Genomic DNA, 17,656 nt, shown 5'->3' with positions numbered 1-17,656 from the left:
CCTGGACGATTGACTTCGGCCAGCACCAAATCAGGGCGATGATCAGGATGATTAAAATCGATTTTAAACTAATCGTCCGGGATGATCGTGAGATCGGCCTGAGATCGACCAGGACGATATAACCAATTTTCTTCTGATCGTCCCAAATCGTCCCAGGCCGTTGAGCTGAATTTGAACTAATCGGCCAAGGCGATATGCCTATCGTCCTGGACGATAATGTCGGCAACTTGCATTAATGAGCTCGTTTTGAGATCTTCTATTTAAGTTATGGCATGGCAACTTTTGTAAGTGTCTTTGACAGCCATTGTAGCTTCGTTCTTGTGGGGGAAACTTGAAAAGAGAGCTTGAAAGGGAGAGAGGAAAGGGTGGAGTTTGAGAGGGAGAAGATCCTGTGAGGGGGAGGAACTCAAGGGAGTGTGGAGGAGATTCCACACGGTTGCTCCGGCGAACTCGCACCTTAGTACCATCAGATTCAAGGCTTGTCTCGAGATAAGTTCACCAAAGAAGAAGATCTCCTTGGTGTCAAAGGACACGGCGACTCCGCCGCACCGGGGAAGATGGAAGTGATTTTGTAAGGGCTTCTCTGCCTAGCTGTGGGAGCTAAAGGAGAGACACTTGTTTTAGTGCAATACTTGGAGGGTGCCTCCAAGGAGTGGACGTAGGTCAAGGTTTGACCGAACCACTATAAATTTGTGTGTTCTTTTCATATTATCGCTTCCGCATTTATTTTTCTTCTGCACTTGTTTGTGGTGATTTTGGTTGGAGTTTTATCTTTGGTTTTAAAGTTTTTCAATTCACCTCTCTCTTTTAAATTAACTTTGGGTCAGTTCTATAGTGTATAACATCCCTAACGAACTTTCAAGTGGTATCAAAGCACTTTCATATTTGTCATAATGAAAATGAGGATTCAAGAAACATACACATAAGTAGAAGTCTTACATAAGTTGAGAGTCTCATCTTTACTTAGTAATAGCGGTGTATAATTTGTATAATCTCTTCATATTTCTAAAACTAGCTTTTTTTGTCTTTCGTACCCTATATATATCAATATCATAATGAGAGTTTTTCATCTGAATCAACTATACGCAACATTCTAATCAATGGGCTAGATACTTTGAGACAACAAAACACTCATTTCAAAAATTTAAATCCAAAATAATAGTTACAACCTCTTTTCCTTTGGTGGTTTTTGATAATTTTGAATATGTATAGAATTTACTAATGATTAAAGCTTGTAAGTCATGCTTGGGATCATAGACACTTCTTAAAGTTTTGAAGATAGTAGTAAATTGTGTAGCTCCTCGTCATACAATCTACTTCCAATATGCTATTTTTCTAAGTCATATACTATAAATATATGATTATAAATAAAAATTATCACATTTGATGCTTATCTAGTAAGCTCTTATATGTGAGTCATGATATATATGTCCTTCAAAATCAAATTGAAACAATGTGCTATACGAGGTGACTAATAAATGTTGTTGAATCTTTCATGTAATATCTCACCAGCTTTCTTGTAGTTTGCAGTACTATCAGTTATTAATTGCATTATATTATATGGGTCTATCCATTCAACTACCTCAATTAACAGAAAACACAAGGATGGGGTATCTTTGGTCCGAGTAGATGCATCAACTGATTTTAAAAAATATACACCACGTGGATAGTACATAAGGAATTTTATTAGTGTTATGCTTTTGTTATTAGTCTAGCCATCAACCATGATTATACATCCCATCTCCTTCTAAAATTATATATAGGAATCAATAAATAATCTGCACTCATCTTTGCAATCTCTAAGCATATTAACTCTCATTCTATAATACGATGGAACTTTGTAAAATAGACCTATGATTATGATGACATCAAAAGTTTTTAAGTATAGAGTGAATTCAAGGCATTGAATGTGATGCAACAATCAAAGAACAACCTTGCTACAACAATATCTATAAGATATATTACTTTTTTGGATGCTAAGAAGCATTTAAGCAATGGTTAAGATTCATACTTAGTTCTGAGAGCTAAAAAAATCTCTATGTCATCATATTTTATTTTTCCTTTTATCAACTCATACTCCATGTACTTCAGATGTTTGTGATTTGGGAAGAGAAGAAGAATCCCTTCCTTCCTCTACAACATCTATATGAATAGGTGCACTCTCCAGCTCCTCTTGTTCTTGCTATTTTATTTTTGATATATCCTTTAAATTCTCATGCATTTAGTAACAAACATCATGTGATACCTTTTTGTAGGAAGCTATGTTCCCCTTAACTCCTCCTATATGTTATTTCATTATGTTTATGGCACCTCAGTACCACAATGTAAGCATTTTGAATTTTTTCTTTCCATTAACACCTCTATTTTAGTGAAATGATTACAAGCAATATCTATTTTTCATGCACAATAAGACTTGATGTTGCAGGCTGAGCACTAGAAGCTTCCATTCTAACATTCACATCATATATATACTAATAAATAGTGATAAAAGAATGTAAAGGTTAAATTTTTAGGCATAAACTAAAATTAATTAATGTATTGTTGTTATTTAAGTGATCTTCATAATAAGCTGAAAATTACAAATGAGTTGTTAATTATTTATAGTAATTAGTTAACTAGTTTAACTTCTAATTAAGGGAGGTTAGTACCTAACCATAGCATTAACGACAGTTTAACTTCTTCTGTTTTAGTAACAAATAAATTACGGAAAGCAGCTCACTTAGGAAGAACTTTTCTTGGAGAATGGAAAGACCTATAACACAACATACATATAGTGGCAATTGCTATCAATAGCATAAATTCGAAACTACAAATTAGGTTTTTCAAACAAACTTATATCCCATGATGAATAGAGAAGAGGATAGCGAGAATGATGCCACAATGTCTGCGTTGAGCATTGAAAAGTTGAGCTCATTGAGTTTGCCCATCATGAGCGAAAAAGCTTAGGGCGACGAAGACGAATGGGGCGCAAGCGAACGGAACGAACGGAGGGGGAATGTGAAATTTTGCTTACTTATTTTTCTAATTTTACATTTGAACCTTAGATCTAAAATGGACGGCTCACATTGCATTTTGTTTGAATCACACGGTTAACTACCGGCTCCGATTCTTCGGTTTGGTCGTCCGACCGGCCGGGTGAGTGTTTTTATCTCAGTTTGATTCAAAACTGATTATAAAAAGGAAACCGACCAGTTCATGATTCAACCATAACAATCGATTCAGTCCAATTATTAAAATCATTCGTTTAAGCAAAACATTTTAACATAAAATACAATTAATCAAATGCAGCACAAATATGAATACAGCTAGAAAAGCATTAAACAAACAAACTAGCAACCAAAACAAAACACAGCATACTCCATAAATTATTAGAATTCAGGACTATAAACAGAGCACTCCTCATTCTTTAAAGTCTGCAAAAGTTTGCAAAAAGAAATAAGAATAAAACAAAACAGCAAAAAATAAAGCTGCATACAGATACAAACAGAAGAAACCCAACACAGAGAGAAATGGAATTAGTTTCAAGATTCAAACATAAATTCATCACTTGGCCATCATGACCTTGACAAACTCATCATAGTTGATCTGTCCGTCGCCGTCAACATCGGCCTCGCGGATCATCTCATCAACCTCCTCATCGGTGAGCTTTTCGCCCAGGTTGGTCATAACATGGCGGAGCTCGGCGGCAGAGATGAAACCATTCTGGTCCTTATCAAAGACTCGAAAAGCCTCCCTAAGTTCCTCCTCAGAGTCAGTGTCCTTCATTTTGCGAGCCATGAGGTTTAGGAATTCAGGGAAATCAATGGTTCCGTTGCCATCTGCATCCACTTCATTAATCATGTCCTGCAGTTCTGCTTCTGTTGGATTCTGGCCAAGAGAACGCATCACAGTGCCCAACTCTTTAGTTGTAATGCAGCCTGTCAATTTTCCATCCATAAATGAAGGTAAATGAAACAGAGCTTGGAGAAGAGATACAGTAGGATCTAAAGAATGGTTAGCTGTTCATAGCATATTGAAAATACAAATAACCATCACTGTTATGCCATAATTACATATTTTTGAAATTATTTTAATTAAAAAAAAGTCAACAAACTAAAATCGAAACTGAATCCCAAACTATTGAAACGATCAAAACAAAAGCTTTATAATGAGACTAAGAGTCTAATTGGGACATCTTGCTAATATCTTTGTTTTTTAGATAACAACTACAATTTCAAATGGTTGTTTCTTACTACAGCTTTTCAGAAGTCTTTGTGGTTAAAAACTAATTTTTGCCACCAAAATAACTAAGTAATAAATGATCTGCTTGGGACGGCTACAACATTTAAAAAAAAATGATTACAAAGTTGTTATGGGGAAAGTAAATTTTTTTTAAAGCTACTGTGAATATTTTAAATATGTTTATTTCTTTAAAAGATCAAATGGATACTTTCTTAGACTAACACATTAGTAATTCTAGTTATAAAAAAGAGCTTCAGCCATAAAAGTTAAAAAAAAAAAGAGAGGGAAATAATAGCCAAACAAAACTGTAGTTGTGATTTGAAAATTAAAGCAATGAGCAAAAAAATCAAACAAACCCTACCACCGAAATCAAAACAGATAGAATAACAAGTCTAAATATGTGATTATCTAACCATTTAAGGGTGCAATATATTCTCTCAGTAGTTGTAAAATAATAACCTACAATATTGTTACAAGTGCAACTAAATCATTAAGAGTTGAATTCCTGCGAGAATAACCTAAAGCTAATTAAAAACTTTCTTATCAGAGCACCAAACAATCATGTAACATGTATATCTACAAAAATTCTGCAAGCGAACATACTCTTATAAAAATGCGGTCATATAAAATTACAATAAACAAGTTTACATGATGAGTATCAAAACAAGTTAGGATTTTCTTCTTCTAACTTTTGTTCTATTTCCTTCTTCTCGGGACTCTTCCTTCTCTTCATTACGTTTGGTTTGTTTGATTTACCTTTCAACGAGTAAGACACTATGAATAGTAAAAATCAGACTAAGGGAGAACTCTAGGGGCTACAAACCTTATATTGTTTGAATGAGAGAAACTATCTGAAGTTATCCCAAATTGTGAAAACATTTTTCAAAGGAAAAAAATCCATCACCTTGTGAATCCTCCTCCGAAGCTAACGATTTGAAGTTTATACTTTAGAATGAAGCAAATTTCATGATCACGACATGAATGTGGAATACCATTATGTTTTAAATAAGTGGATTATATATATTCATCTCTACTAAAAAAAAAAAAAAAGAGAGCCATCAAATGGATGTACTCAAAAGTAAAGGATGTTGCCATCACATGTGAGATTAAAAGTAAGATTTAACAACAAAGCAAAATATTATTATTTTTAAGTACTTTAATGGAACAAAGTTTTATTGGTCTGACCTTTATTATTATCAAGATCTCAAGAAAATATTATGCTATGATGCGGTAATTCTCAAGCATTTTATAAAAAGAGAAAGGGTGTTTGGCTTTATTGAAGGACTTGACCAAATTTGTGTAAACAGAGAAAATTTGCCATCATTAAACAAGATTTTTTCCTCTTATACAAGCCAAAGAAGTAAGAACTATAATGCTCGATGCTCTGCTCTCTGAAACATCGATCATGGAAACCATCAAACCCAAGGTGAGGGACTTACTGCTACAAACTCTTTTGCTAAAAAAGGAATGTACTGGAAAAATAATGCAATATATTTAAAATACTTTAAAGTAGTTTGGATGAATGTAAAATAAATGTAGGGATTAACATTTTTTTTGTTTGGTTTGACATAAAATAAATGCAGTATAAAGCATGACCGATAGCGGCCGATGGTGGTGGCGGCGAGCTACGACGACGAACGACAGTAGTAGCGGGCAGCGAAACGGTGATTGCTTAATTATAAATTATTGTCTTTCTTCCAAAAAGAATATACCATCAATCAATCATCCAATCTTGAGTTCCCTAATAAAATGGAGTGGTAGAAATGAAAAAATCGTCATCTTTTGAAAGTCAAAAGGACACTTCTCTTCCGGAATTAAAAATGCAAACAAAAAATTAGGGGAGAAAAATAATCCCAACTGCATAAATAATCAATAAAATACCTCAAAAGTGATTGAATTCAAAACTCCTCTAAACTATCAAGCTAAATTCTTCCTCACTAATAATTTCCTATAAGGATTTCTCTAAAAATCTTTCGATGCAATGCCTATATACACATACACAAATAACATGGATAAATTAAACCCTAGAGCTCTCAAATGTGTTTTTATTCACCATTCATCTATTAAAAAAAGGAAATAAGTGTTATTATCTTACCTTCAAAAAATTTCTTATTTTAAAAGATGTTATGTTTGATGAGAAGTAAAATTTGTTTAACCAAACACATTCAAGGGGAGCACTTTCATCTAAAAAATAAATTTGATAAAACATCTATCTTTTATCTTGATATTTTACAGCACAAATTCCAATAAATTCAGACATAATACCCTCATGAAAGCACAAGCCTAACCAAAATTCAAAAATTGTATCCCTTCAAGTCTATATAAGAAGAAATAAGCCCAATAAAATTTCTAGTAAGCTCCATGCTGGAAATCATTATCAGGTATGATCAACCTATCGCTATACACATTACACTCTTTTGTATCTCATCTTCTAGCACACATCTTTTCAAAAAGTTTCTACTACTCATAAGGAAATCATAACAAATATTAACTTAAATTTCATTACAATACCACAAACTCTATTTTAGGAACTTGAAAATAAGACCAAGACAATTGAAATGAGAGAAGAGATGAATGCTCTTGAAAAGAACCACAGTTGAAAAATTATTGAACTATCATAAATAAAAGAAAATAGTAGAATGCAAATTAATTTTTTTCTATAAAATAGAGCAGATGTAAGCCTTAAACAGTATAAAGCGATTGATAGCCAAAGAATATATGCAATCCTATGAAATTGACTACTAAAAAACTTTTGCTCATGCTATGAAAATAAATATAATACACATCTTAAATTTTCTCTTGCAGCAATACCTGCATGGTTAATGCAATAACATGATGTAAAAAATGCTTTCTTACAAAGGGATGTTGAAGAATAAGTCTATATGAATTCACCATATGGATTTGATAGTTCTTTTAAATTAAAAAATACCTTACATGACTTTAAATAATCTTCAAGAACATAGCATATTCATAAAAGTCATTACTGAAGTTGAATACAACCAAAGCTAATAAGATCATGCCCTCTTCATAAAATACTTCATTAATGATAAAATATCAATTCCCATAATATATATTGATGATAATCATGATATAATTATCACATATGATGATAATAGAAAAAACGAGTCTCTTAGAAAAAATCTTGTTGAAAATTTGAAATAAAAAAGTTAGCAATTTCAACTACTTTTTGGGAATAGAAGTTGTTCAATCAAAACAAAGAATGAATAAAAATAAATTATAGATCTACTGAAAGAAATAAAAATGATTCATTAACTTGTGAAACTCCAACTTAACTAGGTCGAACATTAGATGCAAATGAACAATAAAAAAGTAGAGATAAGAAATTATTAAAGATGAGTTTAAAAAATGGTCTATCTTACACTTATGATTAATCTAGAAATCACATTTGCAGTGAGTCTTATTTATTAATTCATACAAAAACCACAAGAATCGCATCTTCAACCTGTTTATAGAATTCTTAGGTATCTTTAATTACACCTTGATAAATGAATTCTTTATAAAAAGTACAATACTTTACAAATTAAAGGGTATACTAATACAAATTCTTCAATATTACTAGTGGATGGGAAGGTCCATGATTATATCATACATATTTTTTTAGGAAGTCTCCTGACATAGAGGAACAAGAAAAAATTGTTATTTCAAGATCTAGAGCTGAATCTATTTAAAGTCATTAATCAATAGATTTGCGAGCTTCTGCAAATCAAATTATTTAGGATGATTAAAAAATCAAATGGGAATGGCTAATAAAGATATACTGTGATAATATATTTGGCACCAGTATCACCCATGATAAAAAACAACATGTACGCAGTAAGCATGTACAAGTGGATAGATATTCATAAAAATAAAACTGAAAAGAGGTTCATTTGCACTTTATACATATCAAAAGAAAATCAACAAGCAAACATTCTCACCAAATGACTCTCAACCTCTAAGTTCAAAAATATTGTATGCAAACTTAAAACGTGTTGAACGATCCATGAAACCCACACGTCAACCAACTTTGATAGAGAACCTTGAGCACACAAATTAAGGGTTTTAACCATTGGATTGATTCTCTTATAACTCTTACATTATAATTGTGTCTTTCTCTTCTAATTGTTGTCACCTGTTAGGGATTTTTTTTAATGATTTGATTTCTTTCTATTGTAAGACTTACTGAGAATTTATATATACTTCCATGCTTTATGCAGAATCAACAGAGAAAATTCAAAGTAGGTTTTTCCACTTTTTTTCAATTTTAACAATCCTTCGTCCGCTTCAAATCCCCTAAATAGCATACATGAATTAATCCAATAATCCTTACTTTTACATGTTGACGAAAATTAAATATGTGTCATCAAAATCATGTCTATTTACAAATATAATACCCGATGTAAAAAAATGAATGATTGAATCTATGTATTTGCACATGCTTTGACCAAGCTATTAGAAATTTTATTAAATATTGAGATAGAAAGTTGATAGTTTTGTTATGAATTTTTTTATATTTAGATGAGAGTTTGACAAATGGAGGTAGGAGGGCGCTGGTTATGTAAATATATAAGATTTGGTTGCTCCACAAATAATTGTCACTTTTCTTCTATTAAAAAAGAAATTATCAATAATACATCATTATTGTTTCTAATATATAGTAAAAGTTTGTGCTACAAGATGTTAAGAAAGAAAAAAAAAAACTTAAATTATTCTTAGGTGGCATCCTACAACAAATCCTTATTGTTTAGGAAGAAGTTATGCTATTATCATGTTTGCTGATTAAGAATAGTGCAACATAGTGCAAATGTCCCATGAAGCCCTATTACATTGCAGTATTCTAAGAATAGTATAAAATATTAAAAAATTTAGAAATAATTTATTAAAAAATAAAAAATATAAAAATATCCTAATGCAAAAATGTACAATTAATGTTATATAAATAGGATGAAATATTAATGTTATACAATTATACAAACACCAGAGATTTGCATATAGTCTATAGAAGTTCTCCAACAGTTTAAAACAGTGAGATTAACTAGTGCCAATCGTAGATATAATTGATTGAAATCACTACAAATTTGGTATAACATGTAGTTTGACTTTTTGGGTTTTTGTAAAAACTTGTTGAGTGCTATTTCTGCAAATTCCTTTCTTCTATATGTACTAAATCTCCACCCTAAATGGCTAATATAAATATAATGTTTAGAGCTTAATAAGATACATCATTTTGACAAAATTTGGAGGAAATTGTTCATCAAATTCTAGAAGAATTTCCTTAGTGATCTCCTGGGTTTTGGAAAAACGTATTAAGTGCTATTCTGACATCTTCTTTTCTTCTATATGTACTCCATCTCCACCATGAATGGCTAATAGAAATATAGAGTTTTAAAGCTTAATATGATGCATCATTTTGAGGAAAGTCGAATAAAGAAATAGTTCGTCAAATTCTTGATGAATTTCTTTGGTGATCTCTGTTGTAATATATAGGAGAACTTTGGTAAGTGTTTTTACATTGTATATCTTTCCATCTTTGAATAAATATTAGATTAGATTGGGTTGGTGGAGATAGCCAGTGAATCACCAACAAGTTCAAAAGAATTTTTATTTTAGTATTTTAGCTTATATTTAGTACTTAGGCTATACCTAGCTCGTTAAGTTTAGATGTTGGGTTGTACTCGTTCATTATAAATAATAAGTGGTGAAGATTTCTCAACCTACTTGTTGAGAGAAGGAGCCTAGGCTTATGGAGTAAGCGGATTAGTAGAATCCCAATCCTAAAGGATATTAAGTGTGAATGCAGGCTGTTTAAATGCCAAACCACATAAAAAGAGTAAAGAAAGGGAGAGAGAAAGAATTCCAAGGAGTGGAGATTGGATCTTTCTTAAATAGGCTTGAATTCCAAAGATTGCATAACCTAAGCTCAACCTCTGACTCTCTCTTTATAGGTTTGGGCCAAGGCTTGGGACACCATAGGATTAGCTATTTATATGGCTATAAAATTTAATAAGGGTCGGGAGTTGTGTAGCCCAACTACGCATGTGTATATTGATTAGTAACCTCATGACGTCATACGGCCCAGCCGACCTCACTGAGCAAGTCACCAGGTCAATGGAAGGGATTTGCATGTTTGGGCGAGTTCTTTGGAAACCTTAGCGAGCCTATTCCGAGCTAGATTGACCTCACATGAAAAGGTCAATCTCGGCTTTGCTAATTCTGCATATATTTGGCTGTACAACTGGAAACATTCATGGTTTGGGAAAAAATTAGAGTTTTGAGTTTTATTCCACTCATGTTATCGGGGGAGTGCGTGAGTCCTAAGGCCGGATGGGAGGGATAGTGTTAGAGTCTATTAGATTTATAAGTTTGTGACAAAAGCATGGTGGTGTCAAAGGCAAGCAATATTCTATTAATGTCAATAAAATACGAATCAGATTTCTTTTGATATCAACTCCTTCATTATCATCTCCCAAATTTAAGAGATATGAGGATGTAAATTTTCAATTATAATGAAAAAAAAATGTGAGCAGCCAAACTAAATAAACAATTTTCTTCTGTTTTGAATCTTCAACAGCATTCATTTTGCTTTGTGAGTTTACATCACAGTCATGTGAATGCTATCAATCTGATTGAAAATTGAGAGAAGAAAAGAATGGAATTGGTAAAACAGAAAATAAATGATGATAAACTTTTTCTCAGATGTCTGAAGAGTGTTGGCAAAATGACTTTGTCGTTTTACTAGGACTATATATAATTTTAAAAATAGAAAAATAATTTTTCCAAATCAAATCATTGAAATACTTTATTTTTTAGCATATTTAATAATATTATAATATGAATATTAATAAAGATTTTTTTTTTGATCTGCTTGTGAGGAAAGAAAAAAAAATGCATCTATATCAAAACTTTCAATTAAAAGAAGGCTTCTCAATCGTTTCTTCTGCCTGCTATTTGGATTCCTCCAATCAGGGTATAAACCTCACAACACCAAACAAAACAAAGAAAGAAACCCTAGCACCTATCGGAAACACCGAGATCTATTTGAAATCCAATCAATGGCAGATAGAGCGGAATAAACAACAAGAATCCTTAAAAACCAGGGATAATCAAGCGAGATCAAACGAATCATCTCACCGTCTCCATCCTTGTCGAATAAGCTGAAAGCCTCCTTGAACTCAGAGATCTGTTCGTCCGTCAGCTCATCGGCCATGTTTGAACGGCTGAGATTGTCCGCAGTCGGCTGAAACTGTGCCCGAGGGAAGGCGATGAAACGTATAGAGAGAAACCGCGCGCGCGTCGTAGATGGATAGGGAAAGCGAGTGAGAGAGAGAGGATGGGGAAGACGATCGATCTCTTCAATAGAGAAAATGCGGAGCCTTTATTTTATAGCCGAGCTGGGGCTGCTGGGCTCACCGCCCACGGCCGTGCCTCAGCTTGTAAGTGGTTCTCTTACGAAAATACCCTTATATTTTTCTCTTATTTCATTGGTCGATCTGTAAGTGGATTAATACTAGCCGTTGGTTCTGGGCGGCGGAGTCGTAATTTAGCCTCAACTGATGGCCGCTGGTTTTAGATCAGACGGTTGAGAAACCTGCAGCGAAGATTCTTGGGAAGGACTATTTTCAATGGTGAGAGGTAGATTCGTTGTAACGTACAAGCTTAATTTATCTAAAAGAAATATTGTGGCCTTAGAACTTTTTTGGAACAATACTATGGAAAAATCACGATGGTAGAGAGATATAGAGTTTAGTGTCTTAGTTTTGTACAAAGATCCAAAACACACACATATAAGAGAGAGGGGTGTTATAAGAGACACTGTAAATTTTACGTGTAAAACCCTGAAAAGGGAGAAAACTTACGATGCCTTGCCCAATTGAAGTTAATCCACTAATGTTTGTTGTTGATTATAAATGATGCCCATCATCGAGGGAAGACATTGACTCAATTTGGAAAGATAGATCATATAAAGCACAAATATATGGTGATAATTAGAAGAATCTAATGATATGAAAGTTGTTCTCAAAATAATGTTGATATGTTCGTTTAGTTGGTAGGATTGTAGTTGAGTGATAGTGGTCGAAGGGAGTGTAGTTGAAGGGTGATGGTGGTTAAAAAGATCTTAGTAGTCGTGCAATGGTAGTCGGAGGGATCCTAATCCGCAGGCGATGGTGGTCGGAGAAATCATAATTGGCGGATGACGATGGTTGAACGAATGGTAATCGACGAGCGACATAAATTGGACGAAGGCCCAAAGATGGCTTCTACACCAATTTTTGACAAAGAAGGTCGGAAAAAGGTCTAGCATTGGAGGCCTAATGGTGAGGGTTCACCGACGATGGTGTCGGGGTGGAGATCTAGGATGCTTCAAGCTTCAAAGCTCTCTTGAGTCTTTAGCCCATAATCTAAGCCTCAAAATCCCAAGTCCCAAAAGAATCCTCTCATGTACAGAGTGGGTGACTATTTATAGATTTTGAGAGCAACATACTCCATAAATATGAAGAAGATCTAGAATAATTTTAGAGTGCCCCATCGAACAACTCATATTGATTCTCTCTATCATAAAGCATTCATTCAACATTTACTTGCCTTAATGATGTTGGAATTAAGTGACCTTTGACTCGTTTGATTCATCTCATTAAGCTGCTCAATTTGACTAGATATATTTATATATCATTTGGTCATCCAATTAATATAAATATAAGAACAGTAAAATCCACTATGATGCAAATTCTAGTATATATATATATATAATTGGGGACCACCCAAAGTCTGAAAATAATGAATAAACTATATTTTGGCATGGCTTATATATTTTTTAATTTTTTATATTTAACTTTCTTAAAAGTTATCTTACAGCCGAAAGATAAAAACAATGTCAGAATAATCTCAAATTTAATTTGCTTTAATAAGACTTTTAAAAATTTATTTTAAAAAATCAGACACATTAACAATATTCATCCTAAAATAATATAGTTGATTATGGATCACAATAAATTTTTTATTAAAAAAAATTAAGGGTCCCATTTGTGGGCCCACCTGAAGCATCAAAGAAGTCCAAGTGCTTGTCAATTTCATAAAAGAAAATTAAGGAGAGGAGAAGCCATTTTCCAAAGGTAATACACATCTAGCAAGCAACCAATGGATCTAAGATGAATAAATTTTTAAATTTTTAAATTTTTTTGTTTTGTTTTGGGGCTTGATATGGATGGGTTGATTTGATTTAAAGAATACATTTATTTGAAGAGTGTTGGTATCATTAAATTTTAATGAAATGCATGAATCTAAAGTTATTCTAAAAAAATAAATAATATGCCGAATAAATTTAAAACGACCCGAAAACTATTTGACAAGATTCATCATGTAGTGTTGAGTGTCAATAAAAAATATTGGATTAAATAGCTATAAATTATTTAATTGGTTTGACCGAAAAAGAGAGGTCTAATTATATTGTTTATACGCGGTAAAAAATGGATTAGTTGTCTTAATTATTTTTTTTATAAGTATGGACCTTAAAATCTTCATATTTATTTTATAATATTTAGACCTATTTGAGGTGAGTATAATAAAAAATATTTATATACTTTAAAATAGGTTAAAGAGCTTTAAAATTTATTATAGAGGAAGTTTTTATCTTCTTCAGTGCAAAGATTTCTCACTTGTGGTGAATGGCAGGTCATTCTATTAACCCAAAAGCTCATCTTGATAAGATGAATGCCTATGGCCCTTAGTTGCATTGATGTATGCTCCTTATTATGCAAAGTTTAGGTTTTGTTTGAGATACTTTTTTTATTACTTTATGAAACAATTTCTTAATACAAAATTACCCTTTCGCTATCAATCTCGACTTATACATTTTCAGCGTACCACAACTTTATATTTCATAGAGAATGCCCATTTGTAGCTGACTGATCGTTTTCCTGCTGGTAGGTTGGTGATCTCCTAGGTATTGTTCTTCTTTAGAGCCTATATTTCATCTTTTATGATATAATTTTCATCAGATAAAACCTCATAAATATTATCAGGAATATAAATATCATTTAGTGTGACCAGAAAATTTTTGGGTGAAGGTGAGAAGTTATTGAAGGATATAAAGTTGTTTATGGAATACAAGAGAGTTTTTTGGTGAACTTGTGTTTACCTCAATTTCAGGAGACGATTCAGATTCCTAGATCTGTTATGGAGCATAATTTTCAGTTGTACAATTGGAATATACTTTTATAAACCTCATATTATCCATAATAGTTTTTTCCTCAATTTCTTCGGGTTTGATTTCAGATTTTTATTTATTTGAGGTGGAGCTAGAAGGTCAAGAGGGCCAAGCTCATTTTTCTCTTCTTCCTTTGTTTTAGTATCCCCCCTGAATATGAGGTTTAATGAAATAAGGTTTTTGTTTGTTAAAAGTAATGCCAATAGATATTTGTTTTCTTGATGGATGGGTGATAACAAATATAACCTCAACGGGTGGATGAATATCTGACAAAGATACATTTGAGTGCTCTTGGATCAAATTTTTATCTATTTTAACTGTGAATGTGAACATAGATAGTGCACTCAAAGATTCTAGTTATGAGGTTGTTATGAGTTCGAAATTCAAGGTAAAAAGTGGATATAATATCCATTGGTATTTTTAGTCCCAAGATTATTGAAAGTAGTCGATTCATGATAAATGTGACAGTCATAAGGATTTCCTCGGTAAGATTTTGGTACATTGTGTTGGAATAGAAGTGCACATGTAGAGGCAAGAAGGTGATCAATTTTCTTTCTACAACTCCATTTTTTTGTGGGGTATGAATGAAGAAAGACTCATGAATGAAACATTCCATTTGAAAGTAGGAGGATATGGTTTGATTAAATTAATATTTGACATTATCGAAACAAAATTTTCTTGTTTTTACCACAAATTGATTTTGGACCATAGTGTGAAAAATGAGGAAGAAAGTGCTAACGTCAAATTTATTTTTGAGCAGAAAGATCCAAGAAACTCGACTGTAGTCGTCAATGAAGGATACAAACTATTGGGTCACTGAGATGTTAGGAATCTTTAAAAGTCCTCATATATCATCATGAATAAGGTAAAATGAGGTATGACATCTCCATTGTTGTCTGGATAAGATACTCGTTTATACTTGACTAATTCATATGTTTCACAATGAAATATTCACTTTTCAATTTATAAAAAAAAGTTTTGAGTACATAATTTTTAAGACGTAAAAAGATGGATGCCATACTCTAAAATGATGAAGCCAAATATTAAATTTTTTATTAAAGAGGGATAATGTAGAATAACTATTATTGATAATAGTGAATTTATTCATCTCTTTCGGGTAGTATAATCCATCTCTCTCCTTAGCAAGTCCAATCTTCTTCCTCGATCATTGGTCTTGAAATAAGCAACAACTATAGTTAAATAGAACTTGAAAATTATGATCACTAATAAGTTTTTATATGGAGATTAGATTTTTGGACAATTAACATATGTGAAGCACATTTTTTAGAGTCAAGGAGGGCGATAAGGGTATGTCTCCTTGGCCTTCTATTATAGTAAGAGAATCAACAACAATGATGATTTTTTTATCACTTGGGCAAGAAGTGTAGTTGATGAAGTGAGTAGTGGAGTGTGTCATGTGATTTGTGGCTCCAGAGTCGATGATCCATGCATCTTTCAAATGATTTCTTGAGACACTTAATCCAATGAATATAGAATATTTACCTAAAAGTATAAGAGAAGAGGATGCATGTGATTTTTCAAGGAATACCGAGAGTTGTTTTAGCTTATCAATATCTTCTTTGTTGAGCTCTCTAAATATGGATTATATTTTTGGGTTGGGTTGACTTGTTGTAGTGTTAACTTGTGATGTTTCTTTTTATCCACTTCTTTGATTCCACTCCTAAAATGGGGGGCTTTTTATCCACTCCTAGAATTGGAAATTTGTTGCAATAAAAAGACAATATTAAACAAGAGTTTTTTTTGTGTGTTTTTAAAAATTAAACAAGAAAATTAATTAATCCGAAAGCGAATGCTTACAAACACAATTTGCAACAACGATTTTCACCAAGCAATTTTGACGAAAATAAAATGCAGTAAAGGAAAAATCACACCAGAGATTTTATAGTGGTTCGGTCACTTGACCTACGTCCACTCCCCGGAGTCCTCCACTCCGGGAATTTCACCACTAAACATTAATTCTCCTTTTGCCCCCACGGCAAGGAGGAGAAGCCCTTACAAATCTCACTTTCACCAACCCAGCATGGCGGAGAGCCAAGCACTTTGTTACCCTTCTGGTGATGGCAGCGTACCTTCTCATTTTTCTCCCTAATGGAGAAGGCATAGTACCTTAGAGGACACGAATGTAGAATAATCTTCTCCTCAGAGAGCCTCCCACAAGATCTTCTCGGACCACAGGAGGAGCAAAGTGCAGCAAGCTTGGAGCAACCGTGTGATCTCCCTAACACTCCTCACTTACAAAGCCCGGCCACATTCTCCTTCCTCTCATAAACCTTAAAATCTTCTCAAGAGCTATCTTCCAAGGAATAGAAGCGCACATGTAGAGGCAAGAAGGTGATCAATTTTCTTTATACAACTCCATTTTGTTGTGGGATATGAATACTGAAAGACTCATGAATGATACATTCCATTTGAAAGTAGAAGGATATGATTTGGTTAAATTAATCTTTGACATTATCAAAAAAAAGTTTCTTGTTTTTACCGCAAATATATCAAGTAGAGCGACAATGAAGGCGGCTTTGGTGATAGATAGGATAACGACAACAAAGAAAGACCGACAATGAAGGCATGTTGACGAAGGATCTGATACCATGTTAAATTCAAAGAATTGGAGAGGTAAAATGAATCCAACAATAATAATGAAAGGTTTGATACCATGTTATATTCAAAGAATTAGAAATGATTGATTTTAATGCACAAAATTATCCCTACTTGAATATCTATACAAGGCATCTTAATAAAGAAACAAATAATTACATAATCATACATAATTGTCCTAATATAATGCTTTATTAATCATCCGCCCAAATATGGAAGGAGATTGACGTGATCCAGGTGAGCCTACCACGGATTCTTATCTTGGCCATAGAATGAAGTGTCTAAGGGACGACTAGGATTTAAAAAGATAGACGTGATCCAAGTGAGCCTCCCATGGATTCCCATCATGTTTGTGAGATCAAGTGTCAAAGGATGGTTGAGATTTAATAGTTTGGGTCAACTTTCTTACTCTTTTACTTTTTAGACGCAACCACACTTTTTATTTGGCTATAACTTTTTTGTTACTTTCACAAAATTTTTTATATTGGGAAGTTTCTTTTTACAACAGCTTTTCAAAAAGTTCTTTTCTCCACAACAGCTTGAAAGCTGCATCCATCCCAAACAGACTCATGGCCAAACATACCCATGATCTTCAATAGATGGAAGCTCTTTTCT

At 33.0% G+C, this 17,656-nt stretch overlaps 1 protein-coding gene across 1 annotated transcript; it reads right to left on the bottom strand.

Moving 5' to 3' along the window:
* Positions 1–3,330: 3,330 nt before the first annotated feature.
* On the bottom strand, positions 3,331–11,592 carry LOC110113517 (calmodulin). The gene is made up of 2 exons (XM_020846139.2): positions 11,353–11,592; positions 3,331–3,917 (listed from the first exon to the last, which is right to left on the bottom strand). Exons 1-2 carry the CDS (start codon positions 11,426–11,428, stop codon positions 3,544–3,546), a joined length of 450 nt encoding a protein of 149 aa, XP_020701798.1. The 5' UTR covers positions 11,429–11,592; the 3' UTR covers positions 3,331–3,543.
* Positions 11,593–17,656: the final 6,064 nt, after the last annotated feature.

This window comes from Dendrobium catenatum, unplaced genomic scaffold, assembly GCF_001605985.2.
Source record: "Dendrobium catenatum unplaced genomic scaffold, ASM160598v2 fragScaff_scaffold_1721, whole genome shotgun sequence".
In the NCBI taxonomy this organism is placed as follows: Eukaryota; Viridiplantae; Streptophyta; class Magnoliopsida; order Asparagales; family Orchidaceae; genus Dendrobium; species Dendrobium catenatum.
The sequence above is the reverse complement of the archived record's forward strand: the minus strand, read 5'-3'. Positions and strand labels throughout refer to the sequence as shown.